The 27,648-nt window shown below is 42.8% G+C and overlaps 2 protein-coding genes across 3 annotated transcripts in view; one reads left to right on the forward strand and one right to left on the reverse strand.

The window, feature by feature from the left end:
* Positions 1–20,449, forward strand: part of LOC147056884 (E3 ubiquitin-protein ligase SMURF2-like) — a 32,758-nt gene extending 12,309 nt beyond the window's left edge. The window contains exons 3-20 of one of the 2 annotated variants that reach the window (XM_085911335.1): positions 318–426; positions 2,425–2,558; positions 5,141–5,206; positions 5,360–5,444; positions 5,851–5,934; positions 7,394–7,605; positions 8,247–8,331; positions 9,055–9,213; positions 9,636–9,689; positions 14,537–14,750; positions 15,582–15,685; positions 15,765–15,879; positions 15,962–16,140; positions 16,394–16,531; positions 16,637–16,757; positions 16,829–17,030; positions 17,141–17,216; positions 17,645–20,449. In XM_085911335.1, coding sequence (XP_085767461.1) covers positions 318–426; positions 2,425–2,558; positions 5,141–5,206; positions 5,360–5,444; positions 5,851–5,934; positions 7,394–7,605; positions 8,247–8,331; positions 9,055–9,213; positions 9,636–9,689; positions 14,537–14,750; positions 15,582–15,685; positions 15,765–15,879; positions 15,962–16,140; positions 16,394–16,531; positions 16,637–16,757; positions 16,829–17,030; positions 17,141–17,216; positions 17,645–17,744 — 2,237 coding nt within the window. In that variant the 3' untranslated portion in view covers positions 17,745–20,449. Of the gene's footprint in view, positions 1–317; positions 427–2,424; positions 2,559–5,140; positions 5,207–5,359; positions 5,445–5,850; positions 5,935–7,393; positions 7,606–8,246; positions 8,332–9,054; positions 9,214–9,632; positions 9,690–14,536; positions 14,751–15,581; positions 15,686–15,764; positions 15,880–15,961; positions 16,141–16,393; positions 16,532–16,636; positions 16,758–16,828; positions 17,031–17,140; positions 17,217–17,644 lie in introns of both variants that reach the window. The other variant, XM_085911334.1, reaches the window with a different exon arrangement.
* On the reverse strand, positions 19,434–27,468 carry LOC147056885 (centrosomal protein of 95 kDa-like). The gene is made up of 21 exons (XM_085911333.1): positions 27,260–27,468; positions 26,750–26,878; positions 26,319–26,426; positions 26,112–26,222; positions 25,712–25,835; positions 25,411–25,526; positions 25,133–25,341; positions 24,954–25,011; positions 24,810–24,871; positions 24,549–24,721; positions 24,331–24,466; positions 24,040–24,157; positions 23,793–23,920; positions 23,607–23,702; positions 23,397–23,535; positions 23,115–23,284; positions 22,967–23,041; positions 22,729–22,881; positions 22,505–22,651; positions 22,274–22,345; positions 19,434–22,195 (listed from the first exon to the last, which is right to left on the reverse strand). Exons 1-21 carry the CDS (start codon positions 27,282–27,284, stop codon positions 22,034–22,036), a joined length of 2,511 nt encoding a protein of 836 aa, XP_085767459.1. The 5' UTR covers positions 27,285–27,468; the 3' UTR covers positions 19,434–22,033.
* Between the last annotated feature and the right edge of the window lie 180 nt (positions 27,469–27,648).

Here is a 27,648-nt window from a genome sequence, read left to right on the forward strand (position 1 = left end):
TATGGTCTGGTAAGACCCTATTTGTCCAGTCTAGCTCTAAGTATCGGGACACGTGCAATTCCAGCCTTTCTGGGTTTCAGCTAGGACTTTTTGTTGGCAGTAAATTACTATGCTATTTCCTTAATTGGAACAAGATTAACAGTTGGTATTTTATTTTACCAGAGTATCTCTATCAGACTAAAACCACAATTGGTTCTGCAAGAATCACCTAAAAACCTTTCAATTACTTGTAATGTTTATTAGTTTGATCATTTATTTGTTCATTGCTAAACAAACTCCGCATACTATATGTGTGACTTTTTGTTTGTGCTCGACAGGGTTACCTGATCCTTTTGCCAAAGTGGTGGTGGATGGCTCCGGGCAGTGCCACTCGACCGATACTGTGAGAAATACATTGGACCCAAAATGGAATCAGCATTATGATCTGTAAGTAGACCCGAATGTTACTCATGCTTGTACTCATGTTCAAGTGGCATTCATTTTCAATGATATCAATCAGTGTGAGAAAAATCTGTCCAAAAATAATTTCCATTGAAATGCCCGTTTTCTGCCCAGATATGTCTTGGTATACTGGGCACTACATTTACTGTGTCGCTGACGTGGATAAAGTTATTAATAATCTAGGAAATCTAGGAGGCCAGGAAAAATAACCCAGACTAATTTGAATGGTTTTCTTCCTTCTGTGAATTCTGCTTATATTTTGGAAACAGAATAATAGCTTTTTGGTTGAAAATGCCCTCTGAACAAAACTACTCTCGACTTTATTTTGATCATAATCCTGTAGGTGCCGTTTTATTTGAACGTCTAACAGGGGTCTTCTTTGTCACTTTAACTTTCTCCGTCAATTTTGGCAATCCCACTGATACTGAATTGACTCGTTCTCGTGAGAACTAATTCTAACCTTTTATCAGAAAAGTCTTCTGCTCGGCGCCATTTTCCCCTATCGGACATTTAATTCTTGTTTCCATTGCTCCTTCGTCACCGACAGTATCTCTCCACATCAAATCTCCTTCCGCTTTTACATAATTCTCTTCCCCCTTTTGGACCGTTCAGTGAAGCGTGCTCCCCGCCAGCGACCCCTGGCCTCTTCCTCTGCTTCAGGAAATGGCTATCATGCCACAGAAAGCAGATGGGACTGTGAGCTTGGTGGCTTTCCAATCCGCCACACCCCCCAATAAGCAGACTCCAGTTTCACAAGTGTCGCTATCGTGTCCTTTTTTTATGGCCACGTGCGTCTGCAGCAGGCTCCTAGTTCATTTCCAACCCCCATCTCTGTGTAATATGACATCTACACCCTGAAAACTATATTTTGGGACCATGTTGTTAGACTAAAATATTTTGTTCACCGAATGAAAATAAAATAGCTGTGCCCTTCAACCTCTGTTCACGTTTCTCTATTTGTAAATTGCCCAGAGTAGTGTAATCCTATTAAATAATAATAATAATAATAATAATAATAATAATCACACCCTTTTTCTCTCGCCAAATTTAATTCTTGGCATAGACACTGTTAATTAACTCACCTGGATAAGCAAAATAACTTGTCATTTATTTCTCATTAAAAAAGTGGAAAATGTACAATGAGCTCATAGTATACGACAGAGCAAGGCTGCCAAGCCCTGCCACTGCATCCTGGTCAGAATCACAAGCCACAGGGGTTGTAATTAGAATTTTAATATGACTAGTTCGAAATGCTGAGATTTAGCTGTCATAATAAACATTTTGACATTTTGAAGTGGTTTTCATTAGGGAACACCTTACCTTGCCAGATGTCATATTACAAGGCTGACGTGCTGCAATTCTGTGTTTGTGGGTCCAGCCATTTGTTGTTGTGTACTTGAGTGTGAACCCAGGCAAGATATATTTACTCTCATTTCAAAACATAACATCTGTCTGTACCGCAGATATAAAGCACGTCATCTGCATTTCCTCTCTTTTTTAACACTGACTAGACAGGCTTCCTTTGCACTAAATCAGCAAAACCACATTTTCACACACTTACTTTAAAATCTGTGTCTTCTCTTATTGCTCAGCCTGAACGTCTACACCACAATCCCAGCATATGTTCTCACTCTTAGGAAAGATGGAACTTGGGGGGGGGGGGGTAACATTTCATAGCTGAGTACACGGATGTCTAAGTGCTAAAACTGTAACTTTGCAATGTGCTCGATAATAATTTGTTTTAATTTCTGACTTAAGAATAAAATTCCATGAAAAAGTATTTGCCCCATCTATTTTTTTGTTGTTGCATAATTTCATTACTTTAAGGTTATCAAACAAATGGAAGATCAACCAAAGAAATCCTGAGTAAACGCAAAGTGCGGTTTTTAAATGGTGATTTGATTTATTGGGGAAAACATTTGTAATATGTAAATATATAAAACACTTTTTCACACCATTGTATGTTTGTTTATTTCCCTCCAGGTATATTGGAAAGGCAGATTCCATCACTATCAGTGTTTGGAACCACAAGAAGATACACAAAAAGCAAGGAGCTGGTTTTCTCGGTTGCGTCCGCCTCCTCTCAAATGCTATCAACAGACTTAAAGACACCGGCTGTAAGTTTTCGTTTGCCTTTGGAAAATTGGCACGCCATTATTATTTTCTCATATCATATTGGAGTGATTGGGGTGACAGTGTATTTATTGGACAGCTGGAATAATGTTCTTGTCCGTTTTTGAGATTGTCTGGACCAAAATATTATACTGATCTCTTTTGGTGTTCGCTTCCTCACGCGTACAGTCAATTGTAATTTGTTTTCAAAGACTGTTAAGAGTTTCATTAAATGACCATACCCACTTTTCATGAGTTGAATCAAGGCTACTGAACTCTTCTCGTTTCTTGAGGACGTTTTCATCTTAGTATTCGCCAGTAACTCTTTCATCTTCAGTGCTGAGTCATATCAAGTGAACGATAGCCTTCACTGACTTATCAAAATAACAGCCACTTCCCTTATGTCAAGTCGCGCTCCCTGACCACAAGCACGCACACACTCTCCCGTCAGTAACAGTATACCGGAAGTGCCAAACTATTTCCCATCCTTTGTGAATTTTTCAAACCACCCTCTACTATTTCTATTTATTCAGTCATATCCACAAGCGGTGTCCAAGGTTTTTTTTTTAACTTAATTTTAGCAATTGTGAAGCAAGTCTGCTTTGTCAATAAGTCCATTTCGTGTGGAGCAAAATACACAACACACAGCCAAATGACACTTTATAGTAACATAAATTTAAAAAAAAAAGAAATACATTTCAACAAGCTTTCTTTTACCACTGTTGCTGAATCGAGATCATGTAATTAATGGTGAAATATAGCAAGTTAAGTCTGCAAATACCACACCTATTGCCAATGTTGTAATAATATTCAGGTTTTGTAAATATTGAGTGTCTGGTTTGTTTTAAAAGGTTATAAAAAATGGGGTCATTTTTTTAACACAATGCAAAAAATGGTGATCATACCTAAGTCACCACAGACAAGTAAACTTAAAAAAATCAGCAATATATTACTTGGCTATAATTCATTTACTTGCAAATATTTTTTTCCACATTCCTGCTCTAGACATAGACGTAGATGTCATGGTTGAGCTACTTTATGTGACCAAGTGAGTGACTTGTGAATATTGAATGAAGTTTAATGGAGAGTATAACTCTTTAAGGAGGACATTGAGTAGGAGTCATTTATCTCTAACGGAGAGCAGCAAAGCACTGGAGTCAAGCAGGATCATGTAACTGCTGCAATCAGGATATCACTAATAAATAATGTCCTTTTATCTGAAGTGTCTGGGCTTCCCTGAATCAATGTGGTGGAGTTTAAGAGCCTCTTGCGTCAACTCCAAATACTTAGTGACATTTTTGTTCAATCCAGATTGTAATCTCCCAACTATAGAGCAGGATCAATCTTGCCAAAAAAAAAAAGGTCTTATGATGGTGCCAGTCAAGTACAATGCTGTCACCTATCCAGGGCCAAAGGGCATGCACTTTAGATTTGCACACGGTTTTCTAAAACAGACACTACATTCTCCTGTCCGGCTCCAGGCTGGCCACATTATTGTATAGCCAGCATTCTAGACACTATACTTAATCGGAGCCACAGGAAGCATGAGCAATTGCAGCACACCAATTTGCACATAAATCCTTTGTCCTTGTCCAGTGTGCAGCAAATGTGAACCGCACTCATTCTGTGGTCTGACCAAGATGCAAACATACATGGACACGAAAAAAGCACTCACACACACACATTACTGGAATCTCCATGATTCCTAGAGGGTTTATTCCTAGCCATAGCTGACTTGTCATTCAATTTAAAGCCAAAGTTGTACAAAACTGTTTCAGTTTCTATACAAAGCTTCAAAACCCCAAATGGGGTTGTCCTGGATTTCTAGAAATCTATCTGGCAGCATACCGAGCTCCTCTTCCTGTTGTGTTGTGGTCACAAACCTCAACATCCTCTGGCTCACTTCACAAACACCCATCAGATAGCTTTTGAAACATACCTGTGATGTTACTCCTTTCATTATTATTATTATTTTTTTTTTTTTTAAATCATATTGCATACAACATTAATGGACAGATAGAAAAACATAGCCACGCCTTCATGGAAGTTTTCATTTACAGCCACACACACAGTGCAGGTTTGCACATTTTTCATAGCCTTTAGGAGCTAAATGGTGTGGTGAGTGCTCGTGGTTGAGAACTATAAATGTACTGTCTCAATGGTGGCCTTTTATTTAGAAAGAAAATGTATGTTTAGTCTAGACGTGTATAAGGAACAGATGCTCAGACGCTTCTTGGAACAAAGTTATTTAGGCCGTCAAGTGCTCATATCACAGACAAGCAAAATTCATGGATGTAAAGGGAAGGTACAATTCTGTACTGTTCCCAGTAGGACTGGTATTTGAGTCATTGAGGAACCACAAGACTTGGATTCCAGCTCATTTTCCTCTGTTATGGGATTCATACAAATATCAAATATAGTATTCAATGTTTTTTTTATATTGCTTTTAAGTACATTTGTCAAGTTCTTGTGTATTGCATCTAGATTTAGCGTGAATTACTTTCCTGTTTGATGCCACTAATATGTATGACGTGATGTGACCTTTGGATATGTGCTGAATTAATGGGAATCCTTCTACCCTACGCAGATCAAAGACTGGACCTCAATAAGCTTGGCCCAAACGATAATGATACAGTCAGAGGGCAGATAGTAGGTAAAGCAACATTTTTACGATCAATCAGTACATGGACTTATTCCTTTTCCTCTTATTTCGCATTTGCATCAGTGGCATATGTAAACCAGTATACGTCATAAAACTGAGTGATTTGGTTAAGTGTTTATCTGCCATCTTTCTTGTCTTTTATAGTAAGTCTTCAATCAAGAGACCGCATAGGTACCGGAGGACCAGTGGTGGATTGCAGTCGTCTCTTTGACAACGATTTACCTGATGGGTCAGTGTGATGTTTGTGAAGAAGCTTGTGTTCTCTGTGCTTTCATGAGTTTAGTAAGAAAGCATCCTTCACTTATACTTGTTTTCTTATGACATACACTTTCATCCATTGATGAGTTGAAGAGTGCATATTTTTTTACCTTTTCTTGTTTATTTTTTCCACGCCTAGGTTTTTATTTGTTTTATTTACTTCACTAACAATGTTTGAACATTTCTAAGTGTGCATTCTCTTGGCTTTTTGTACATCTAAAAGAAAACATCATTTTTACCTTCCCTGATTTATTTTTCTTATATTTGATTCTGCTTTATTAAAAGCAATACAATGCAAAACATCAACAATGTTTTTCTTATATTTTACGATGCAACAAAGAAAAAAAAACTCTTGGTTTAATTGACGTGTTAAACAGATGGGAAGAGAGAAGAACAGCCTCTGGAAGAATACAGTACCTGAACCACATCACACGCACCACACAATGGGAGAGACCTACCAGGTACGTTGCTTTTACACTTTGAGAAATGTTAAACAAAATGAAAATAATATGATAATTGATATAGGTACTTTACTACCTTGTGAAGTAATAGGATTTTAAACAAAGAAGTATTAATACACAATATGGCACGTTTCACACCAGACATCTGTCATTCGCGCTAATACAATAAATAAAAAATACAATATGGTACAATACAACACAGTAAATTCTTATTTTTTCAGCACTTTCTCAACAACTGTGCAAAAAGCAATAGGAGGGTCTTTATTTAACTGGCTTCAAATGACCCCTTCTAGTGTCGGTAATATGTGAACTTCCTTTAACTCCACCCCACCCTACTTCAGTTCACGCATGCACACCAATACCCAAATACGTTTGCGAGTAAGCCAGCCAGTCGAACAGCGAGGTTTTACTTGGCCCGTTTTCCTGCCGGAACGACTGTCGCCTTCCTTCTTGACCCATATCAGCGGGAGCCGTCCGGGAGTAAGCAAACAAAACGCCTACCTCAACTGCACTTTCTTTGCAGTTTTAGTGGCCGCCACAAAGCAAGGTAAGCAGTGAAATGAAAAATCTGAATAGTGAACATCATTGAAGAAATTGGCTCGATTTTATTTGGTGGCAGAGTGAAATGGTTGAGGAATTGTTGAAAAAAAAACACTCTGTCATCGAGTTTTGTTTCCGTGCTTTTTATTTGATCGCATCGGTTAACAATTTGTACTTTTTCTCTTCATATCATTCTTAATCCATCCAGTGAGCAAATTGTTTTCGGTTAGTGCTAAGCGGTGGTGGAAAAGGAGGCAGTGTGTAGTGAGAGGGGAGGAGGAAGAGGAAATGGAAGGAGCGAGGAGGAGGTGGGCTGACGGACAGGGGTTCGAGGTTTTTGATAACCAAGGCGTCACTTACTGTGGATAGCCAGACAGTGGTCAGACTTGTTACACACACAAATGTCAGTCAGCCAGACTGTCTGTGTTTGTGTTTGCTTATCAGATATCTGCTGTCGACATCCTGCTCTTAAGTAGCTCACAAACATACGAAAGATTCAGTGTTGTGAGAACCTCCTGTTCACTCCTAATACGGCATAAATATTCATAACCTTCAAATGCATGTCGCCTTTTGAGGGATGATGATGCCCTAATTACACGCTTCTTATGTGTTTGTCTAGACACCAGGACAAGAAAGAAAGCCTCCGAGCGCACATTAGCACATTTTTGGACCAACCTTCCAAATAATCACGCAACCACACTTTTCAAAACTCGTATTTGACCATACTTTTCATTATTTCCACATTGCAACCAATTCAACATTATACAAATAATTGGAAACTCGTTTTGTTTGTCAGTCTACTTCGAAGCCACATTGAATATTGTTTTTGTGCTTAGGCTACTTTGTCAAAGTTGCGGTTGAAAGCATGAAAGCAGAAGTGATATTCAAAACGGTAAAAATACATGTTGCTTCCTTCCAGGCCAGCTTCAGAGTACTCCAGCCCATCCGGGCGTCCTTTGAGCTGTGTGGTGGATGAGAACACACCAGTGATGACGCCCGTTAACGGGGCAGAGGCCAGCGGCCCACCTGGAGAACAGCGACTCCAAGAGAGACGGGTGCGATCCCAACGACACCGCAACTACATGAGTCGAACGCACTTGCACACGCCTCCCGATCTGCCCGAGGGTTATGGTAAGAGATGGCAGAGATACACGTTCATTTACACGCACGCAGTGTTGAAGCAAAATGTTGTTTGGACTTAATTATGAGTCTGTAAAAATGAATCGTTCCTCAAAAGGCGATGGTGTATGCAAGTTTTTTTTAGGGTGGCACTGTTGGATCCCTACTATGTGTGACGTTGGGCTCACTTGGACAAAGTGAGTCACTGATGCTCCACTGCTAGTCAGTGAGCTTTCTTTTCAAACTGAACCCTCCGAACCACAGAGACAGAAAAATGATACAACAGAGGTTTTACAAGCTGTTTGAAAATTGCACATGGACAACCCTCGCACTCCCATCCTGTTGGTGTCTTTGGCTCACTTATTTGTTTCAGCTCCATTTTTATATTAGCAGTTTTGGCACGATCCAAACATAAGTACCATTTGTAAGTTGTTATATGGCCTTATCCTATTGGAGAAGGTCTCTGAATGAATTATGGGCTACATTGCTGTCTTAAGAAAATACTTTGGTCAACTGTGATTCCGACAGATTACGCATCTCATTAATTATAAGCAGACCTCTCCATAGTACACCAACTGACTCATTATTTCTTCTCTCAGGGCCAGATGAGTAGACCTAATTTTTAATTAAAGTATTTTTCTGTCTTTTCTTAGAGCAACGAACGACTCAACAGGGTCAGGTGTATTTCCTGCACACACAGACTGGAGTCAGCACCTGGCACGACCCTCGCGTTCCCAGGTAGCCAGCGTCTTCGTAGTTACTTCCTTGCTATTGATTCTTTAGACGTACATGAAGACTTATATCTCCATTCAGACATCGAAAGGCATATGTTACATTCAATCAGGAATGACCTTTCCTCAGTTGGAAGAATAACCAAACACACCACCTGCAAGAAGATCTCCACAAGCGCTCCAATGTGTTCTTTTGGATTGCTGAGTACATTTCTGAGGATTGCTCTGTGCAGCTGCAGCTCATAGATGAAGCATGCATGTAAAGCGCCAAACCCATAGATGCCACCTCTGTGTTTGTTCCCTTTGGACGAGGTTTCTAAAATGACCTAGTATGTTGATGGGTGCAGCGAGGCATGTGCTCTGTGTCCATGACTAATGCGTACTGCCTCAATACAAGGACAGCGTGCACACATACACACCAGGACATTAGGGCTTTGGTGTCCTCACAATGGTCAATGTACAAGAGAGAAAAAGAATTAACAAAGTGGAGCAAGGAGTTTGCCTGAGGGATAATAAGTCTGTTAAAAGCCATGGCTATGTGATCTTATTGAAAAGGTCCTGTGTGATAAATACCATCGTGCTCTATGTAAAAAAAAAAATTCAACTCAGATACAGCCACTTTTCTTTACACAACCTAGATGAATCACCCTGCATAGCGTAGATCAAACATAATAGCAATAAACATTTCATTTGGCATGACTGCTGCTAATGGTTTCTGATGGTCATCCAGGGACTTGAGTAACGTGAACTGCGAGGAACTCGGCCCTCTGCCGCCAGGCTGGGAGATTAGAAACACTGCGACCGGCCGGGTCTACTTTGTGGACCACAACAATCGAACAACCCAGTTCACAGACCCGAGACTGTCTGCTAACCTGCATCGGGTTCTCAAGTAAGCGAAGGAATCATTAACCCTATTCGGGCCTTTTCCGTCAGTGTACGTGGCTTATAGATCATGCTAAAAAATAAACTGTAGAATTATAATGGCGTCTGTGTTCATTAAAAAAATAGATTATCATGCGGCTACATGAATTTGTTTGAGTCAACATAGTATGATTGAAATGGAATTGTAATGTTATGTACACTGTATTTATGTGGTAATTATAGAATTGCTTAAAAAAAAAACACCTTGTAATGAGCGCCTTGCTTTTTTTTTTGTGCTCCTCTCTGTCTTTATTTTGTCTTTTCCTTAACTTTTCTCCCCACTTGTTTCTGTGCTTCAACCCCCTGTTCTGTCATTCACCTTCTCTTTTATGGCTCACTTCCCGTTCTCTTTTTCCCTCCACGTTCTCCACTCCTGCTTCCCTCCAGCAGCCCCAGTCCAAATGGATCCCGTGTGGTCACAGACAGCCAAAACACTAACCACAGGTAACACGTGCGCACACACTGAAATGTGCACAGCCTACACACAGTAATTGCATCCAGACAACACACAGAATTATGATGAACATCCGCAGGTGACAGATGTTTTCATACAATCACTCTACCACATATTTTCTGACATACTGTGGCCAATTTCCTCCATCTATCATCTATCGGACAACTCAAATGATGGCATTATATTTGCAAGCTTGGCTTTCTTGGCCAAGAACAAATGTGCTAAAGAAAAGACAACTAAGTGATAGAGCCATAAATGTATCATCTATGGAAATCATTTAACCCTCAGTCCTGAGTTATGACTTTAGTATCAAAGCTTGTCCAGTTGTGCAATGTGCTTTTAGTCTGCATGCAGGAAGCATTTAAACAAAAGCAACAGAGCTATTGAAATATTTTAAAATTGTATTATCTTAAAGTCTAAAGCACTTGCAGTAATAACAGAAACTGGTATGAGAGGCATGTTTGGGAAGTCAGCATCTGGCCTTATGGTCAAATGGTATCCATGTGTGTGTGTGTGGGTGAACCGCCTCTGGATGTAAGTCAGAGCTCAGCTATGTTCTTCAGCCTGCATCATTAGCTGCTTGTCTTAACTCTTTATTCGGGAGTTCTAACAGAGGCCAGACAAGGTGCAGAAAGTCCAAATTACCTGGAACTACTTTCTAATGGAGCCTCTCTCTGTCAGAATGAAAAAGGTTGGGATGCTCTACATAAGGAATCTCAGAAATGGCAGGTGGAAATTCAACTCGCCTTGACATAGCTTGTCAACTGGACTTTATCTTCGTTCATTATCTGGATGGACAAGGTTGCGTGACAACATCCGAGTCTCCCGTTTGCTGGCATGATAACAGACAAAATGGATGGATTTGTGAAGCGCTGTCATTTGTGCACCACTTGCTGGTGATATCGAAGGCTCTTTACCTTGAAAATGAAAAATTCTTCCCATATGAATGTTGTCAATGACAAAGATGCATCACGTGGTGATTTGCTCGCTTTTCCCTGGGTACATTGCAAGATGACTTCATCCATTGTCAGCCACCGCTCCCAAGTGCCAAAATGTCCTTACAGTGTTTTCCCCTTTCCCGAACCTAAACTGTAGGCTTATTCTTGCAGACTTTGGCGCGGCTCTGTTTACTTGTTGATTATTGTGACTCAAAATGGCTTGTTTCACAGTAGCAGAAGGCAGATGAGCAGAATGAGGCACATGCCTTGGAAACAAAATGTAATTGTTCCTGCATGGGCATGCTAGTCTTCTCTTACTGTCTGCAGAGGCCTTTGAGAGGCTTTTTACCGTTGCATCTCTATTATTATCCCCCCCCTCCCTCCTACCACCACCACCACCACCCTATCAGCTCTTGTCCTCAATCTCTCAACTGCTCCCCACCCTCTGCGCTGTTCCAAAAACTGTTAAAGTTATAAGCCTCTCCGTTGGCTCACTGTCAGGACATCTGTCTTTTATCACAGATTTGGGGACGTTTCACCCAACAACGCTATACGTCGTTCACGTGTACACACTGTGACCCAGCTAAATTCTAGCGAGGCTTTGACCCAATTACTTTTGAATGTCCTTGATGGAGGTGGTACCTGAATGTCAGGATCGGTTATTGCTTGTGCTAATGCTCGTGGTGGAGGCCAAAGTCGACCTGTTTTGTGTAAATCCATCACAAGTTGCCAGGAAAAGAGATTCCGGGCGCGAGTGCACGGGGATTCATACCATACGTATAAACACATTTGACTTGATAATGCTCTTGAATGAAATGTACAGGCTTTTGCGTGTCAACCTCAACTGACAACAAAACGTGCAGACATCTGTGTTGCTCTATCGCTGACAGAGACAAAAGGCCGTCGAATGGAATGATTTCCATGTAGGGCAATTTTTCCTTGCCATTTTTATCAGCCAGTGGTTTTTTTCCCCTTAAGTGTTTCTGCTTCTTTGTATTTGTCAATGTTTTTATCTTCTGCGTTGAGTAGCATTTTGTGTTTTTGTGTGCCAGAATAGAGCAGAAGAAATGTGATGCAAAAGTGTGTCTCTTGTTGACAACTCTGTGTTCCTCGACATAGGCACGGCACGGATCTGTTTCAAACGTATTTCTGGCAGCGGGTATGGCGTTCGTCCGTCTTAGACCGTGGAAGGCTGCTGTTGTCAGACACTTGTCAGACAGTCAGACACGGCCACATTACTGTGGTCTGCCACACTGTCTCTCCCATAGTTTGCTTCCTCCCATGCACCAGCACATAGTGTACATCTGAGAAGTTGCGTCACTGTTTGCTGAAGGTATTTTTAGTCACTCGCGGATTCCGATTTAGTGGGCCAAAGGGGGTATTGCCCCAAGAACAACATTATTTTTTATTTAAATATTTGCTTTAATGTCTTGAGTCGTGAGGACTGCTTACTTTTCACAGTTTGAATATACCACAGCCGTAATTTACCATATAGAAATGTAAAGTGCCCGAGCTGCTTGAAAGTTCCGCATTCCCAAGTGTGTTTCTCCAGTAAGCACATAGCTTCCCAATCATTTCTTCACTCTGCATCTTGAAGCTGTGAAATGAAAAAAAAAAAAAAATAGGTACAGCATGCTACAGTTTTGTTGGTTGGTATTATTATATTCTTATCAGGCTACAAATGGATCAATTCTGATCTTCATGCTAGAAAGTGAAGTCCAGATTAATAATTTTTTGAGCACGCGTTCAACTTCAGTCGGTAGCCGTGTCGTAGTTTGGACCGGTTCTCTCTTACAATGCCGGAGCCCCAGCTGATGCCCTCAGCAGATGGATTCATAAAGGCCCCTTTGACTCTCGTTCCTGGGTGGGGGGTGGCGGCGACGGGTGCGGCTTTAACACCACTGCACCCACTCAGCACTTATTACTGCCCCGCAGAACCTCGGAAAAGCCTTTTTCTGTTCATAAAACGTGTCAGAAAAGTTCCAGGACGGGCATCACAAGAAATATTTTAAACCTGAGCTACTAGTTTTCCTCTTCAACTCGAGCCAGACGGTCATTCAGCACGTCTAAAAAGAAATGCTGCGAGAAGAGGCGAGAGTTGTGGCATGACCACTCGTGGTTGCTTTCCATGACAACATTCTTGCTCAATATACCCTAAGCAGCTGAGCTGACACTTCCTGGCCAAGAAGAACATTGCCTCGCCGGAGAAACCTCCACACTCACTGGGCCGAGTTCCATGTAAATGATTTGCTCCCCACCCCTTTTCCAAGCTCAAGAAGGCCATCAAGGGGGCTCCGTTTTGAAGACGTGGCTTCATTCTGACGGCTCTTGTGGATGATGGAAGAATCCTTCCATGAGTTGGATGAAGGTGTGGCGGGCAAGACAGTGAAAGCAGGCGTATTAGTGCCCAGCGGCATTACTTCAAAGGGGAGAAGCTGTGGTTTGGATTTGAAAGACACTGTCTGTGGGTGTAATCGTCTGTGAGAGCAGTCCTGGCACGCCTCACTATATTCATCTAGATCTGAATACAGAATGAGGACCAGGTCTAATCCTATATTTTTGAGAAACATTCATTCCTGCATTCTCGACTACATGCACACAAGCATTTAGAAGAGTGTTTGCTGAATTTGCATTGTCTTCCAGTCAGCATCTTTTATCCATGCTGTGGCGGTGAAGAACTTGGTGGATTTTCAGATTTGCCGTGCTGGCATTTTCTGTATTCACCATCAAATATGCAGAGCTTTTTTTGTTTGTAAACCAGAGACCATTAAGTTTGTCAAAATATATTTTTAATTACAGTGTGCTGTCCAAAAAAGTGTGCTGAATTTGGGCTCTATTATATGCTTTGTAAAGGAGGCGTCTTAAGACTCACAGTCCAAAAAAGCACATTCCATTATGTTTAAAGGCCATCTTTTCTTTTCCTCTTTTTTTTTCTGATGGCTTTCTGTGCTGCACCACTGCAGTCTTATCCTGACTTTGACATGCTAGAAGCCCGAGTGCTTGCCAGAAAAATAAATAACAGTGGACTTGATTATACAGGGACGGACCCGTGAAACACTGCACCCGTTTAGTTTGGAACGGCTGCGAGGCTCAAGCCACTGAACCGGGGTCCTCAAGTGTACGAGCCGTGTTGGAATAAGTGGGTGCTTATATACTGCTACCTTAGAAGGCTTCCCGTTCCTTGATGTGTGAATGAAGACCTCACGGTGAGAAGCCTTTTGTTTGACCTGCCCCTCCCACCCCCGTCTCTCAGCAGACGACAGCAGCTTCTTGTGAAGAAGCTATTTGCTGACTCAGCATCTCCTCACTGGAGAATGTGGGCTCTTGTCCTGTTGAAGGGAGAGATGGATTAGGTTTTTATGAGGGCCACCCAGGCATCCCACCGCCGACACCACAGAGAAGGTTTGAGGGCGACTGGGCCGCTGTACTGACCATGCTTAGATGAACCCGAGGCGGAGTGGTAAATTGACTCAACCTCACTGGTAGCGTTCAAGGAAGTGTCTGGAGTGACAAAGACAAGAGCTAAGTTCGCAGAAGTGTTTTGCTTTTCCCAGCATGACCTCAAAGTAGAAGGGTGGCCACTCCTGTGGCTGGGTCATGGAAGTTCCACTTGTGGTGGGTAGGGACACCTCGATCCATCCACTTCTTTATGCAACAGATGGGAAAGGAGGTGGAAGGTGGGGAAAGAGCTACCCAGCTGAGTTGATGTTAATGTGGTTATTGTACCTATTTTGCGTTCCAACATAAGTGGAAAGAAAAATGCAAACGTTTTGAAACAATTTAAATATGCCAGAGCTGAGATGCACGGGCTGTTCCATTTGCAGTTTTATTGTCTTCATTGTTGATGGTACCCAATTCAAAAGATGCCTAATGCCACCACCACACTCCATTCTCTCTAGCCATCCAGTTCAGATGAAGGGCCAAGGAGGTTCCAGTGGCCCCCAGCAGACTCTCTCCCCAGCCCAGTTGCCGGAGGAGGCCGAGTGCTTGACGGTGCCCAGGTACAAGCGAGATCTGGTGCAAAAGCTCAAGATTCTACGTCAGGAACTCTCTCAGCAACAACCGCAAGCGGGCCACTGCCGCATCGAGGTGTGCCGTGAGGAGATCTTTGAGGTAAGAGAAAATGAATGTCTGAAAAGAATGAAGCCAATCACCAAGTGTCATACACCTGCAAAACATGCACACGCCAAAACCTCAAACTCACTCATATGCATATAAAATGTGCTTTTTTGGACAAAACACGCCTGTAAACAATGGAATGCTCTCAACATCTTTGCATTTTATTAGCAATTCCTTTCAAAGTGTTTATGACGTGCCCCAGAAAAAGGCCCGGGGCAGCCCAATAACATAGCAGTACTTGGAACCACTTGATGATTTCCAGGGAAAAGAAAGACCCTCACGCAAGCTCAGAGTGTCGTTCTGTTCCTTTTCCTTCTCCCAATCGTTTGTTCGACCCAGGCGAGGCATTCTTTCAGGATGATTTCAGCAGCTAAGAAGCTCGGGACAGGGGCGGGGGGGGGGGGGGGGGGCTTACGGAGTCAATGAAGGCAAGGGTGGTGAGCCAGACGTAACTTCACAAGTTCAAGTTGAGCAATGAAAAATATGACTTCATCCTCGTTGGACATGACAGATGTTGAAGTGTGCAGAGCTGCTTTCGTCTAACACTGTCTGGGCCCGAGAGACTGAGGTGTTGCGACTTTACAGCGAGAGCTGTCGCTCGCTGTGGTGGGCACAGACTCAGCCTCTGGAGGCCGGACTCCCCCGAGAGGTCCACTCTTGCGTAATGTCGAAAGGAAAAACATTTTGTGCAGTTAAATAACATGTTAAAATGATGTTGCTTTGAGAACGGTAACCGCTATTATTTTGACTATTATTTGGCATTCTCTTTCATTTGTGCTCCATTTCTGTATCGTAATTTTCCGCCTCGCATGCGTTCGACCGTAGGAGTCGTACCGGCAGGTGATGAAGATGCGACCAAAGGATTTGTGGAAAAGACTGATGATCAAATTTCGAGGAGAAGAGGGACTCGACTACGGCGGGGTGGCAAGGTACTTTGTTGGAGCATATCATCCTGAACATAGATTTGTATAGAATTAATGCTTTTCATAAATGTTGCGTGTGTCTTAGGGAATGGTTGTACTTGTTGTCCCATGAGATGCTCAATCCGTACTACGGCCTGTTCCAGTACTCCAGAGACGACATCTACACTTTGCAGATCAACCCCGACTCGGCCGTCAACCCTGTAAAGAAGGATCGAATGGCCCAACGACGACCTTTGCGATAAAACGTCTAACGTATCTTTTCACGTCACGTTTCGTCTGCAGGAGCACCTGTCGTATTTCCACTTTGTGGGTCGCATCATGGGCATGGCAGTGTTTCACGGCCACTACATCGACGGAGGCTTCACTCTGCCATTTTACAAGCAACTGCTGGGAAAACCCATCACACTGGACGACATGGAGTCTGTGGACCCCGACCTCCACAACAGTCTCGTTTGGATCCTGTAAGATGCCCTTCCCTCAAAGAACAATGTTATAAGATAAAGAATCTTTACATACCTTCACGTTTTGTTATTTTTTTCCAGTTATCATTTACACAATCACACAGTAATTGAAACGCGTGCGGCGCCCTCTGCTGATTTTATTTGGTCATGCAGACGCGGTGTTTTTATTTATCCATTAGATTAAGTAGAATAAAAAAATGGTATAGTACGTAAACCGTAGTAACAATGGCTCGTTGGTGTTTTTCCTCCCCAGGGACAATGACATCACCGGCGTCCTGGACCACACCTTCTGTGTTGAGCACAATGCTTATGGAGAGATCATCCAGCACGAGCTCAAACCTAACGGAAAGAGCATCTCTGTCAGCGAGGATACCAAAAAGGAGTACGTCAGGTATGAAGTTGAGAAATGTGTTTTGCCTACTCGAGCGCTCTGTTTGACTGGATTGATCTCGTGTCAGCACGCGGAACCCAAAATAGCCTTTGCTACATTTTGCAGGTTATATGTGAACTGGCGTTTCCTCCACGGAATCGAGGCTCAATTTTTGGCACTGCAGAAAGGCTTCAATGAGGTCATCCCACAACATCTGCTCAAGTCTTTTGACGAGAAGGAGCTCGAGGTACGAGAGCGAAGACATCCGTCGGCGTTTTCGGCGTCGGCACTTCTCTAGCGTTCTCTTTGCTCTCCCAGCTGATCGTGTGCGGCCTGGGAAAGATCGACGTCTCGGACTGGAAGTCAAACACGCGTCTCAAGCACTGCACGCCCGACAGCAACATCGTCAAGTGGTTCTGGAAGGCGGTGGAGTCCTTTGATGAGGAGAGGAGGGCACGCCTGCTGCAGTTTGTCACCGGCTCCTCCAGGGTGCCCCTGCAGGGTTTCAAGGCGCTGCAAGGTACCGAACAAACTCTTCTCTTCTGTGTCACCTTGTGGTTAAAGCTTCACACATAAAAAGGTGAAACGTTTGCTGAGTTCTGTTTGCTTTCTTGTCGTTTTGGCCCGCAGGTGCTGCAGGGCCTCGACTTTTTACCATTCATCAGATCGATGCCAACGCCAACAATTTGCCCAAAGCCCACACCTGGTTTGTCTAATACAAATACACGCACACACATACGTATGTGTATATATGCAGGGCTGTTTCCAATTATGGAAAAAAAATAATAATAATAATCACAATTATTTTGGGAATCATTTATTTTTGGGTACAAAACAAGAACATGTTTAAATATATATATATATATATGTGTGTGATATGCACATAAGCAATTTAGATAATGGCGGATGGATTATACATGCTATAAATGTATATTTAAGACATTTTCTCCAGATTTATATAAAATCTCTCTGCGAATGGCATAATTTTCAAGTCATCAACTGTTCGAGAAATACTTGAATATCTTCAAACGTTCCCTCACTTCCCACTCCCCCCATGTAACGTTATTCTCTGTGAATATCTTCTCTCTTTTTTAAAAAAAAAAAAAAAATCTCACATACATGATATTTTTTCAGCTTCAACCGTATCGACATTCCGCCCTATGAGAGCTACGACAAACTATACGACAAGCTGCTGACCGCCATCGAGGAGACCTGCGGCTTTGCCGTGGAATGAGTTTGTGTGTGTGTGTGTGTGTTAATGTGCGACTGTTCCAAGGATTCATCCATGCAGCAAAACTGAGCATCCCACAGTCTTCCTCTTTCTTTCACGCTGCTATCCACGTTCTTCCCATATCGTTCAGAGCACCTCTTTCTTCGATGTTTCTTTGCGTTGTAGCACGTTCGGGAGCGAGCAGGCGGACTTAGAGACCCCCACCACGCTCCCACCGTTCATTTGAAAACTCCTTTTTTTTTTTTTTTTTAAGCGCACGACAAGAATTAGCGTTGCTCTGTGCACGTCACGCTCCTGCCACTTCTTGCCGCGACTTCTTCAGGTAGCCAATTCTTGCCCAAGCTCTCCATGTTCATGAAATCAGATATTGGAGTGGAGAGGCGTACTTTCATCCTACCTCAATCCAATTTTGTGTTTGTGTGTGTGTGTGTGTGTGTGTGTGTGTGTGTGTGTGTGTGTGTGTGTGTGTGTGTGTGTGTGTGTGTGTGTGTGTGTGTGTGTGTGTGTGTGTGTGTGTGTGTGTGTGTGTGTGTGTGTGTGTGTGTGTGTGTGTGTGTGTGTGTGTGTGTGCGTGTGTGCGCGTGTGCGTGTGCGCGTGTGCGCGTACGAGTGTGCGCGTACGAGTGTGCGCGTACGAGTGTGTACGAGTGTGTACGAGTGTGTACGAGTGTGTGTAAGAGGGATTCAGTTCATTGTCAAGCCCCTCATTGGGGAAAAAAAAGTCCACTTTTAAAAGTAGCCCTAAAAAGGTAATATATTGTTTTTGGATCTCGCTATAAATCTTGATTCTTTTTATTTTTTTTATTTTTTTTTCTCGATTCAATCTTGTCAGTGCTGAGGAAACGGACTCTGGTGAAGAAGTTGTGTATGTGTGTGCATGTGTCCATATCCACGTTTGTATGAAAAGCTAAGTGGGGCTTTAAGTTTTTCTTCTCACGATACCTTACAGCGGGAACCTCCAAAGTGAAACTTCAATTAAGAAGATTTAGAATTTCAAGTTATCCCATGTAAAAAGAAGGTAAAAAAAATCATGTCAAACTACGCAGTCTTTGAAAACAGTCAATGGAGTGGTAACACAAAGAACCGTGTCAATTTCATATCGTGCCCCCCCCCCCCTTGGAGGTTCCACTGCTGGTCTTTAAAGCCGCTCAATATAAAGTGTTGAGCCTATTTTAAATTTTTTGGAGGATTTCATTCATCTCTCCCCATTTTTGTATGGATGTGTTCTTCACCCTGGCCAGCGTGCGCGCTCACTGTGACACGTTGCAAAGTGTGCACCGCTGCAGACAAGACAAGATGTTTATTTTCACTCGTCACTGTCAAGCACTTTAGCAAGTGAGCAATGATGTCCCGCCTCCCAACATGAAAACAGGGTTTCCCCAAACGAGAGACAAATGAAATCCTATGTTCCTCCCTCACACTTTGAAACACATCAACCTTGACACTTTTCCAAGATGTGATTTGCGTGATTTGCTAATTGATAAAATAGCTTCCAGCATTTTAATTGCCTAAGTGGGGGAACCCCTGTTTTGAAATGTATCATGTCAACTTTGCTATACTACATGTTACACATACAGACTAGAGGAACACGTATCTCTATACATGGACTATATATATATATCTATATATATATATATATATATATATATATATATATATATGTGTACAAATATATGATTTGTTTTTGTCTGTGTTCCGTGCAAATGCAGCATGTCTGTTCCAGACCTCTTTGCATTCTCAGGTGAACGTGTTTTGAGGTTGTTGTTTTTTTTTGTCAATTGGAGCGTGGGTGGGATGTACATTATTTTTTAAATGAGGATGGCTTGATGCAAAATAAGACACACCGGACTTTTGACCAGTCATACATTCATAGGAATTTCATTTGCTACTGGGGATGTTTCCACTAGAGGACAAAAGTTTTGTGTTTTCTCAACAAGTCTGTTTTGCATAGCCACAACTATTTGTTTGGACTTGTGAATCCTTTTTTCTTATTTCTTTACTGGCTGCAACCATGAAGAGCTTACAAATTGTTCTATGAACATTTACAGAGGATTTATTTGATGTTATATTTCACACAAGTTAAAAAAAAAAAATGCATAGCAAGTGTTATTTGCAGATGTCATGTATACATCTTGGACACTTCCCTTTATGTACCAAATACGAAATGGACTGATTTTTTGTAGAGCGCATCCGTATATGCACACGCACATGTTTCCGCTTTGCCGCACATATGTTTGTCCATATCTCATCTGTGTCGCTTTGCCATATTTACTGGCTGACTCACTCATGCAAACAAACACTTTGGCGGGCTTGGAATTGTACCCAATAAAACCAACCATCCTTTTCAATAATTCTGCATCCAATTTTCCCAGGTTTTTGTATTTATTGTTACAGTAAATGTTGCATTTTTTTTTCTCCACAGCTGCTCTGTGAGCTTGTAACTGACAAATGGACAATAAAGTAAAAATATTCAAATGATGGCGAGGGTGGGGGACAGGTAATTCTTGTACACCTGCAGAAAGCAGAGCAATAAAACACTGCTGTCTGGATGTGACAGCAATATGTTTTTACACAAATATGCGTATCACTCATTATTTCCATTTGTCAGTATTTTGAAATACTGATGATTTCACTGTGTGTTTTCTGGTCCATAAACAGTCCAGATCAATTACTTCCTGGTCACTCTCATTGTTGTGCCATAGCGTGAGCGATGTGGGCATGACACCACTCAGGGAACGCTCAAAATTCAAGCACCCGCAACAAAACGAAGGGCTAAACATTGTTGTGTGCCTTCATATTAGGTTTAAGAAAAATGAAAAAGTACATATTTGCTGTCCAGAGGGACAACTTTCAAATTGGACACCACACTCGGGTGTGTAGCCACCTTTTTTTTTTTTTTTTGAAAGAGGACATGCATAGCCAGCATCGGTTAAAGGGTTCGTTAAAGAGGAGCTGTCCCTCTGTCATTCAAGTGAAACTATTACCCTCGCCCCTTTAAGATCATGTGTCTCGGAGGGAACCCCCAGGCTTGCCACAGAAGAGACAAGACAGTAGAGCATGCTCTCTGCAGACACAACTAAAACAATCTGCTTAGTGACCGCCTCGACCTTGGTTAGACAAGGTAAGGCAATACTATGTACTTGCTTGTACGGTAGAAGTAAAGTAACATGCCTAGATTTATTTGAAATCTGTGATAATCAGGCATGTTTTTTTTGTTCCTAAACCAACTGTGTCTTATATCTGTTCTTTTTTTGTAGGGTTTGCTTCATATGATCACTTCTGGGCGTTGATTTGTACCAGCTCTATCATCTATGGCAAGTGCTTCATGTTCCTGAACTACCTAGCCCAGGGAGCCAATCAGCAAGACGTTGCTGACAGTTATGGAGTCCACCAGGTAACCCTCAACCGGATCATTTCATGGAGCAAATGTATGTAAATGCACATTTCTAGGTTCAGTGAGGCATTTTGGCAGCATTAATCAATTGTACATTGTTACAAATTATGATAATGGGCCTCTCATTGATGAAGACAACTTAGTAGCTTGACACCACAAAACACACAGGTAATTATCACTCTCGTATTGCCATGTAATGATTGTTGTCTGTACAAGTTTCAACTTTGACATAACAGTCATTTTGAATTGTAATTGTTACATTTAAATCACTATTTCATACATTTGCAACGTGAGGTTTATTGGTTCAAGTGCAGACTAGATCACCCACAACAGCATTAGTCTTGTTCATGTCATTTCATTTAAGCTGGTTCAGACAACATCGGGAGCTTCATAGAAGTTAATTTCCCTCCTAAATATGTACAAACCTTTAGTCAACCTTAAGAATGCTACAATGAGATAGAAATCCAATAGCTTTGGCTTCTCTTAAGACTTAATCGTTATTGTCTTTTGGATTAGAACACACCAACACCCAGTTAGTATTTACAAAAAAAAAAGGCCAGATTTAATTTAAAAAATAAATAAACCACAGACAAGTTGAAGGAAGACTTAATCACACATGGTAAAAGGAAGTTAAAACCCCAGTGTTCTGGTCATTTGGCATAAAAACAAACATTTGTACTGGCAACCAGCTATAACAGACTGAGGTCACAGTGAAGGTACAGTTGATTACAATTTGTCGGATTGCTTTCACTTACTCAATTGTAGGTTCGTTGTATACCCAATTAAGGTTTGCGGAAGCGCGCTTTTCTTGTGCAAATCTGAGCAGTTACCAGGACGTTCACCTCGGATTCGTTCCTCTGGTTGAGACCCAGACGTGTCGCGGTCAGTGCAGACAGCTTTAACGGCAGTGGAATGAAGCCATGCACAGTCGATTGCGTAACCTCTGGACCTCCAGATCCTGGAAGTGGTCGTCCTGGTCGTTCTGGATGATGATCTTCTGCAGCTCGCGGATCTCGCGCTCCATCTTGGAACGCAGCTCGCGCTTCATCTTGAGCAGCACCTGCAAAGAGGAACTGCTTCAACAAGGGGCAACCTGAGTGTTTGAAGAATATTTTGAACATGATTTTTTTCTTTCAACCTTCTCTTGAGCTTTTTTACGAGTCTTGATCTCTTGTTGCTCTTGTGCAAGTTTTTCAGCCAGAAGTGAAAACTGAAAACAGAGAAGGGTTAAGTGATTTGGAATATGAGCGTCAAATGAAGAAGATGCAGTATTGGCTTCGAGGATAAAAGTGTGCCGTTTGTATCTTGAAGGCAAATATTTAATTCAGCTCTTGTTGCAGATCTCATACACTTGTGCAAGTGGTCCTACCTGATCTTTATAGTAGTTCTCCATCGACTCTATGTGGTCCTGATGTCGTTTCTGATGCTCCAGCCGTTGCTCCGTGGCGAAGGCTCTCTGCTCCCTCAGACGAGCCTTCTGTACCTCCAAACCTTCATCAAAGAGTTGCCGAAGCATCTACACACACCAAAAGACATGCCGGATGATCAGATCAGCTTGTTAGTGCTGAGAAGTGGAATGCATCACGCAACCACCTTCTCCTCGTTGACGCGAGCCTTCATGAGGCGAGCCCGGTGCTGGACGTGGTAGTCTTGGTAGTACTTCCTGGCCCGAGCGATCTGCTGCCGCTGTTCTCTCAGTCGGGTCTGGGTGCACTTCTGCTGCTTACTGTGCTCTTTAAAGTCCTTCTGGAGGATCGAGACCATAGCGAGTCACGGCCTGCTCTTCTTTTGTCTGTTGGGAAGTCACTGGAAGAAATGTGAGTGAACCCACCAGACGTCTGCTGTGCTCCTGCTGTTTGTGGACCAACCCCACCAGCAAGTCGTGCTTCCTCTGAGCTTCTTCCAACTGCCACGCACGGGGAAGCGTCCATTACTCACTTGCGCTCCACCTTTAGGACCACACCGGGTCAAGCACTAACCTCTCGGGAGAATGGACTGCGCCGCTGCTTCTGGGCGAAGGCTTGGGCATGGAGTTGCTCGGCGTGTTGTTTCTGCTGCTGCCACATGAGGCCCAGCTCGTGCGGGGAAATATGCAGGAACGGCAGCTCCTCCAGGAGCAAGGGCAGGAGCTCATTCTCCTTCACTTTGACTGAAAGGACAAATTGCATGCCGAAACATCATGCTTTGCTCTGGGGGGGACAATTTGATTGTGTTCTTCCAAGCCCATTCATTCATATGTAAACGAAAGGAACGCATCTTACGAGGTGGCGTTTTCTTGGGGATTCGTAGCCGTGCCGATGAGCTTTGTTTGTGGCCCTTGGGCTGGGACTTGCTTGTCGAAGGAATCCTTCTGGGTGCCTTGGGGAAGTCATCGAGTAGGGCCTCTCTGTACTCTCGCTCCTGTGTACACGCAATTCGAGTCTCGTTTGGCGACACCTCTGTGGTTGGTGACGAGCACGGCGACGACTTACAGCTTCTTGAGCTTTGTGTCGTTCCTTGTCCAGGTCGGCTCGTTTTTTGCCTTCTAATCTCGCCAGTTCCGCCTCGTAGGCTTGGTTGGCCACAGTCTGGTTCGACAAAAATCATGAATTCCATAAATACCATCTGAACGTTGGAAGTCAACCACTATATATGGGATGGATAAAAATCAAAACAACCTTTCTGAGTTTAGTACGGCGCGGCGGCTCACTTTGCCACATCAGAGGACGGTTTGAGATGTTCGTTTGTCGGCTCGGGGCTTCGCGCTCGCCATCCTGCAAGCGCTCCAGCACGGAGTTTTGTCGTGCTGGCGAGGAAAAGGATAAAGAGGTCCTATGGGTGGATTTGGGTTCGAGTGTTCCTGAAGTACCAAGGTATTCTTGTGGATGTGCTCTGACTGAGAGTAAATGCATATTTTCATCACACCTGCAGATGGTCTGGAAGTCCTATGTTGCGTTACGAAGTCATCACCGAGGTCAGACTCCTCTTCTGAATCTCCGACAGCTCCGAGCGCTCCATTGGTGCCCATAAGTCCTTTTAGCATCTGCAGGAAATACAACAATTAAGAAAAGAAAATATCATGCTTTTGAAGTGAAATGTTGAGCTCCGAGGCAAGGGGGCTTTACTTATATGGCACATTTCTGGCATTCTCAAAGAAAAGGTCAAGAAAATCCAGAAAGAAAAAGTTTACAAACATGCACTTGAACCTGATCTCACCTGATCCAGCTCGTCAATTCGATGGGTTAGTTTCTCAGAAATGTGATGCAACTCTTTTTCCGCTCGCTTATTGCTCTTCCTTCGGCAAGAATGTGTCTCCTTGTCTTCTTCCTCCTCCTCATCTTTTTCCAACCATCTGTTGCTCAGACGAAACAGTGAAGGCTTGAACGAGACATCCTCTAAGCGAGCGCAACTATGCTTGCATGAAATCGTTTTACCCGAGGGCCTTGCTATTGTGGAGCCTCGTCATAGGACATGACTCTTCTTCCTCTTGTTCCTCTTCCGTGTCTGGTGGCGACGGAGTAGTGGCCGACGCCTCATCCTCCAGCGTGAGGATGAGCACATCTGGTTGCGTGTGGACTAAAAACTTCCTGGGGCCTCCCTTAGTGGGCTGAAAATATTGTACTTGTACTGAAACTTGCAGAAAATGCCGGAAATATGGCATTTGGTTCAAATGTGACGACCTGCATCTTTCCTACCTGCAGTGTCTCGAACGCAACGTTGGCTCTTTGCTGCCTTGTTGACTCGCTTTCACTCGAGGCTGGAAAAGAGGCACAGAGGTGCCGGACTGTTAGTCTCAAGATGTTAGCGGGGACCAACTGTGTTTTGTTTTTCTCACCCACCCGGAGAGTGTAGTCCATTGCAGACAACTCCCTGGGCTTCAGCGCTAGAGGTCTGTCCCTGGAGAATGATGGGACATTTGAACATAGGACTAAAAAGAAGCATTGACTGAGCTCAAAAAGGTAACTAGGAAAGTGAGACCTTACAAAATGTCATATTTAAAAACAGAAGGTTTTAATACCTGAATGACAACATGGTCGTGTTGCTCCTCGCCACCACCGGCGTCTTGCTCCATGGAGTGTGTGTCAGTGACGACGGGGTGGGGAGAATCACTCTGGGTGGCATGCGGCCATACACTCAAAGGTAGCTCCTGGTCTTCTGAGGGACTCGTGGCAGCGACTGCATCCGTGGTGGCGACTGCATCCGTGGTTAACATCTGGACAGCTGGTTCTGTTGAGTCAGAAGGTAAAGAATAGATGCAGGGGGCAAAATTGCCTACAACTATTTTTCCATCTTCACCTTGTTGATCTGCAAACGTGCGTGCTGAAACTCCGAGCCCGATGGCTTCGCCGGGTGAGCCGGGCTGCTCGCTGTTCCCGGAGTGTTGGGAAGTCCTACTCGACTGCATAGTGGACCTGCATTGGAAGATATGTGATCATGCAAATGACTGGACATTTCAGTTGATTCACTCGACTGTTGGAAATACATGTGTTGTTGTGGTTTAGAATTTAGGAACTTGTTTATAAGCAGCCTTTAATCCGTGTCAGTGCAGTTAACACAGAGAAACCCAGAAACATCCCGTCTACAAAAATGTACTTACGTTCCATCATCAGAATATAAACGCACTTCCTCCATCTTTGTGTCCATCTGCTTGACGGCATTGCTGGTTGTTGGCACCTCACTTTCACTGGGAGCTTTCTCTGGGAGACCATCCTTTTGTGACCCTGATTTTGTAAGAAAAAAAGAAATCCCTTGTATTATCTATCTGGGACATGACAATCATGAGGTGCAGAAGAAGTTACATAATGTGATCTGTGGCGAAGTTCAAGCCACACTAACAAAGCACCACTCAGTTCTGCCAAATGAGATGTTTCTTTGTTTTCCATAGCTGGTTTTAAAAATGATTTTCAGTTTATACAAAGAGAGACCACACATAATCACTGGTGTCAATATATTGAGAACAGTCAAAGCAAAGAGAGAGTATTGTTAGATGTGCCCACCGTCATTCTGTGAGTCCTCACTTATCGCCTCGCTGAGATATTCCAGGAGCCCGTCAAAGATATCCAAAAGGTTCTTGATTGACTCTTTGTCTCCCCTGATTACATTTTCTCCTGTTAGCAATATAGATATTACACATTTTCACTGTTATTCTAAACAGCTAAAGAAAAAAAAACATGGTGCAATTCAAACAAAAAAAATGTCAATGCCTGTGATATGCGAGAGACTAATCTGAAGATAATCCAGTGACAGCGAGTCAATCACACACTGAACATTATGGATGTCATCCTCTTGACTGCGTGGTGGTACAATATAATCTGAAAAGATTGAAAACAATCAAGCAAGTATAGAAACCATCAATAATTGCCATTTAATAATAGATGATTGTCAATCATTTATTTTAAAGTCGACATTAATTAAAAAAAATACCATTTATATTTGTTGTTTTGAATTACAACTACATCGCGTTTTGAACAATTGCAGACTGAACAGTCTCAATGAATGGATTTATGACTAAGCCCCAAAATAAATTGTGGCCCTCCCTGTAAATTGTGTATTTGAGTTGTAGTGATGTAAAGGATTTCTCTAAACATAACTGAACTCCAAAATAGATGCTGCACCCGGTTTGCTGTCATTTTACCTGGAACCTTCTCTCTCAGGATGTTTTCATAGAGACTAATAAACACATGGGCGTCACAATCTGTGAGTTTAGTCAGCTTCTGTTGAATGCCACACTTGCCGAGCAGCTCATTTGCCACATCTAACCAGTCTGTTCAAGGAAGAAAACATACACTGAGTTTCATAACACATACAATTTTTCACAGGATTGCAAGTTTTGAGGGCAATAAAAAAACAGCAGGTCACGTCGATATCTATCGATACCAAAGGCGAGTGTCACAACTTTGACTCAAAAACTCAACTAGCCAGCACTGCTAAAGTCACTTTGTTTCGCGCCGACTTCAAAGAATATTACAATGTATATTTTGTAGACCAATTTGGGGGGGATTTAATACAATATGAGATCATTCACTCGGCTGGAAACATACCAAAACAATAACAGAAATGGAGCGAAACAACAAAGTTAGCAATGGAAAGTTAGCGTTAGCTTACGTATAGTACGTCAACAGCGAGCGTTGCCTTCCGCTTTTACCTTTCTCTTCCTCCGGAGTGCCCATGAAACAGCTGTCGAAAAGAGGCAGATGTGGCTCAAAAACAAGGAAAATTCCCGGGGAGATGTTTTAGATGAAAGAACTGAAATCCAGAGCGGACACTTCATGTACGTTAGTGTATTGGTAGAGTAGTTTTCAGCGTGAGAAAGAATCAAGTGTCTTTTCCTGACTTAAAATGTTACTGTTTTTTGATTGGATGTTCTTGTTGCTAGTTTCCGGAAGTGTCGTTGATCCCTGTCTACTGCCATCTGCTGGATATTTTTTGTCAGTGCAAGTATACGTTCGTGTAGGTCGTGCAGGTCAACTCTTTGGAGTTGGCATGTTCTCTCCGTTGCGTGTTTCTCTAGTATTCCGTTCATTTTGGCAACGT

The sequence above is a fragment of the Syngnathus leptorhynchus genome, chromosome 5 (genome assembly GCF_054491065.1).
Source record: "Syngnathus leptorhynchus isolate UIUO chromosome 5, UIUO_Slep, whole genome shotgun sequence".
NCBI classification, from domain to species: domain Eukaryota; kingdom Metazoa; phylum Chordata; class Actinopteri; order Syngnathiformes; family Syngnathidae; genus Syngnathus; species Syngnathus leptorhynchus.

Coding starts and splice junctions, on each gene's coding strand:
- LOC147056885 (XM_085911333.1), bottom strand. CDS start 27,284: ATGGGCACTCCGGAGGAAGAGAAAG. Junction 23,921..24,039: donor GACTTCCAGACCATCTGCAG/GTGTGATGAAAA, acceptor TTTCCTCGCCAG/CACGACAAAACTCCGTGCTG. Junction 23,536..23,606: donor GACACAAAGCTCAAGAAGCT/GTAAGTCGTCGC, acceptor GCGTGTACACAG/GAGCGAGAGTACAGAGAGGC.